Source organism: Silene latifolia, chromosome 2 (genome assembly GCF_048544455.1).
Source record: "Silene latifolia isolate original U9 population chromosome 2, ASM4854445v1, whole genome shotgun sequence".
Lineage (NCBI taxonomy): Eukaryota > Viridiplantae > Streptophyta > Magnoliopsida > Caryophyllales > Caryophyllaceae > Silene > Silene latifolia.
The window spans coordinates 39,762,063-39,765,211 of record NC_133527.1 but is presented as its reverse complement, the minus strand read 5'-3'; the positions used below and the strand labels follow the sequence as shown (position 1 = coordinate 39,765,211).

Below are 3,149 nucleotides of genomic sequence, written 5' to 3'. Positions count from 1 at the left end.
TATCATACTGATGGCGGTGATCAACGGGTCCCTAAAAGTCACACCTAAAGGATGTGTTTGAGAGATGTGATTGTATGAAAATATAATCACATTGATGCCTGACTAAAAGGTTAGTCCAAGTATTTGACTAAACAGTTAGTCAATGAGATGATGAGACGATTATTTAATGCCGATTAAATAATATTAGCTGAGACGAATTAACTGTCAATTCGTAAATTGAATATAATATGTTATATTTAATTAATGTATATAATGTTAGCTTAAACGAATTAAGATGTTAATTCGTAATTAAATGTAATCAGTTATATTTAATTAGCAAATTATAAATATGCGATATTTATAGTTAATGTATATATTATACAATATTGTCATAATAAATATTGACAAACTGGTATTGATAAATCGACTACAAACTGTTATAAGTGGACTTATTAATACATGTCGATATATAGACAATTGGATAAATATGCACATTATATATAATTTGAGTATAACCGAAAATAAGAGGACTTTTATCCTTATTTTTGGTTGTGACTTGAACCGAAAAAAGAAAAAGAAAAATAAAAACCCTAACACTCCTATCTTACACGGTTTTTAAGAGGGAGGAAGGGACTCATTTTTCTGACCTAATTTTTCTTATCATTTCTCTCATCAGAAATCACACACACAAAACCCTAATATTTACAGAAAATTGGGGATCTCATTCTAGCAATTTGAGGGGCATTTCTCGGAGCATCTTGGGTGCAACTAATAGGCGAATATCATTGCGATATTGTTCTTAGGCCGAATTTGCTAGGACCGAAGGTTGATTCTTCATCCTCTTCACTTTTTTTTATGTAATTTATTTTATGACTCGTAATCATCTTTATAAATTCGTTATAATCCTTAATTATAAGGGAAGTATACAGATTATTTCCCACAAATGGTATCAGAGCCAGGGCCACGAATTTTATTTTTTTGATGATTTTCATAAAATGAATTTAAACAAAAGGTTGTTGAATCGAAAAAAAAAAGAAAAACAAAAAATAAATCACACGGCTGAAAAAAAAAAATTTGCCGAGAAGTTTTTTTTTTTTCTGCCGAGTGATGTTCTTGTTTTTTGTTGATTTATTTCCATTTTGATTCATTCATTTGTTGTTTTAATAAGTTAAAATAATTATATGATGAATTAGTAGATGTTTGATTTAATGCAGATTAAATTATAATGTAAATGGAAATCGTCATGTTGATGATCTAAAAAATTGTTTTTGCTATATAGTTTTTGGCATATACGGTTAATCACGTTTCATTATTTTTTTTTTTTTTTTTTTTTTTTTGCAAAAAGTTTATCATTTTATTCAATTAATGAAAGAAATTACAAAAGAATTTTTGCAAAGACTATCCACTATACAAAAGATCATAAACTAGCAACAATAAGCGAGTATTGCTTATGATGAGTCCACATTAGGAGACGTGTAGAGACTAGAAACTTAACCCTGCTAACAATTTCAGTAGCTGCAGCCTTTCTTCCTCTAAATATACGAGAATTACGTTCATTCCAGATCTGATAAACAGCAGCTGCCAAAGAAGTACAAAACCAGGGCATTCTCCAATTGTGTTTACTTCCAATTCCAGCCTGTTCAAGTTCAGCAAGTAAACATGAACCAGCACGATTCATACCCATCCACTGCAGAAGCTGTTGCCAAACATCCTTAGAAAAGGAGTAATTAAAGAACAAATGAGCATGATCCTCAAGAGCAATTTCACAGAGAGAGCATCGATTAACCATATAAAACCCTCTAAGCTGCATATTATCCACAGTAGCCAATTTCTGCTGAGCTGCCAAAGAGCAAATAATCCTATGGCTAGGAACAATACGAGGATGAGTCAGAGCTGTAGTCCAAGGACCAGCTAAGACAGCACCTCTCAGATAGCTGTAAGCTGCAGTAACTCTGAATTTACCATGAGAGCACCAACTGTTTATCAGAGAGGATGCATTAGTAATGCTACCTGCTAGAGCAACCAGCCTGTCCCTTACAGTCAAGATTCCCTTAAGACTAGAGGAAAAACTATCATGAGATTGCACAAACCAGATAGACTGATGCTGCAAAATATAAGCCTGATGCCAGGAAACCCAACTTCCCACAGTAGTATGAGCCAGCAGATAAAGCCATCTACACTGCAGAGCATCATTCCAAGTGGAGAGATCCTTGATATTGAAGCCTCCTGTATCCCAGGGCAAACAGATATCCTTCCATTTTTTAAACACCATTCTTCTACCTTCATACGGTATTCCCCAAAAAAAAATCCTTACAGAGCTTGTTGATCTTATGCAGAACCTCATGGGGTAAAAGATTACAAGAACACCAAAAAGTTTCCATGCCAAAGATTATAGAGTTGATCAGCTGTACCCTACCAGCATAGGTAAGAAAGTCAGAGGACCAATGCTGGATAGAATGCTTGATCTTGAGAATGAGGGAGTCAAACATTGCCACTGAGACTCTAGAAGTGGACAATGGGACTCCTAAATATCTGAAGGGAAACTGGCCATCAGAGAAACCAGTTACTGCAAGCATAGCCTCCTTGACATCAGGATGCACCCCTCCAAAATACATGTTGGTTTTCTCAATGTTAGCATGAAGTCCAGATAGCTCAGCAAAAAGACTAAGAGTACTCTTAACTACTACAACAGAGGGAACATCTCCCATGACGAAGATCATCAAGTCATCAGCAAAGATCAAATGATTAAGTTTAAGCCTAGAGCACTTAGGGTGATAAGAAACAAGAGGCTTATCACAAAGGGTCCTGAGATATCTTGATAAGACTTCCATGCTAAGCACAAAAAAGTAAGGGGAAAGGGGATCACCCTGCCTAATTCCACTTTTCCCTTGAAAAAAACCAGAAAGCTCTCCATTGATTTTTAATGAATATTAAGGAGTTTGAATGCAGCCAAGCACCCAGCCAATGAATTGCTGAGGGAAACCCAAACCTGAAAGCATATTAGCTGTTGGAAAATATTATGATTTAAGAATTAAATATGGATTTTAAATATTTGACCAAATTTGAATATGGTCTTTGAGCCTTTAACCTCGGTAATTTTGTTGAGTTATTAAGTAAATCAAAATATGGTCTACTGCATTTAGTATAGAGGTCAATGGCTTTTATGTTGA

The 3,149-nt window shown here is 34.6% G+C and overlaps 2 protein-coding genes across 2 annotated transcripts; both read right to left on the bottom strand.

Moving 5' to 3' along the window:
• Positions 1-1,396: 1,396 nt before the first annotated feature.
• Positions 1,397-2,251, bottom strand: LOC141640008 (uncharacterized). The gene has a single exon (XM_074448973.1). It carries the CDS (start codon positions 2,249-2,251, stop codon positions 1,397-1,399), a length of 855 nt encoding a protein of 284 aa, XP_074305074.1.
• Positions 2,252-2,261: 10 nt separating this feature from the next.
• LOC141640004 (uncharacterized) lies at positions 2,262-2,810 on the bottom strand. The gene has a single exon (XM_074448968.1). It carries the CDS (start codon positions 2,808-2,810, stop codon positions 2,262-2,264), a length of 549 nt encoding a protein of 182 aa, XP_074305069.1.
• Between the last annotated feature and the right edge of the window lie 339 nt (positions 2,811-3,149).

Coding starts and splice junctions, on each gene's coding strand:
- LOC141640008 (XM_074448973.1), bottom strand. CDS start 2,251: ATGGTGTTTAAAAAATGGAAGGATATCTGTTTGCCCTGGGATACAGGA.
- LOC141640004 (XM_074448968.1), bottom strand. CDS start 2,810: ATGGAAGTCTTATCAAGATATCTCAGGACCCTTTGTGATAAGCCTCTT.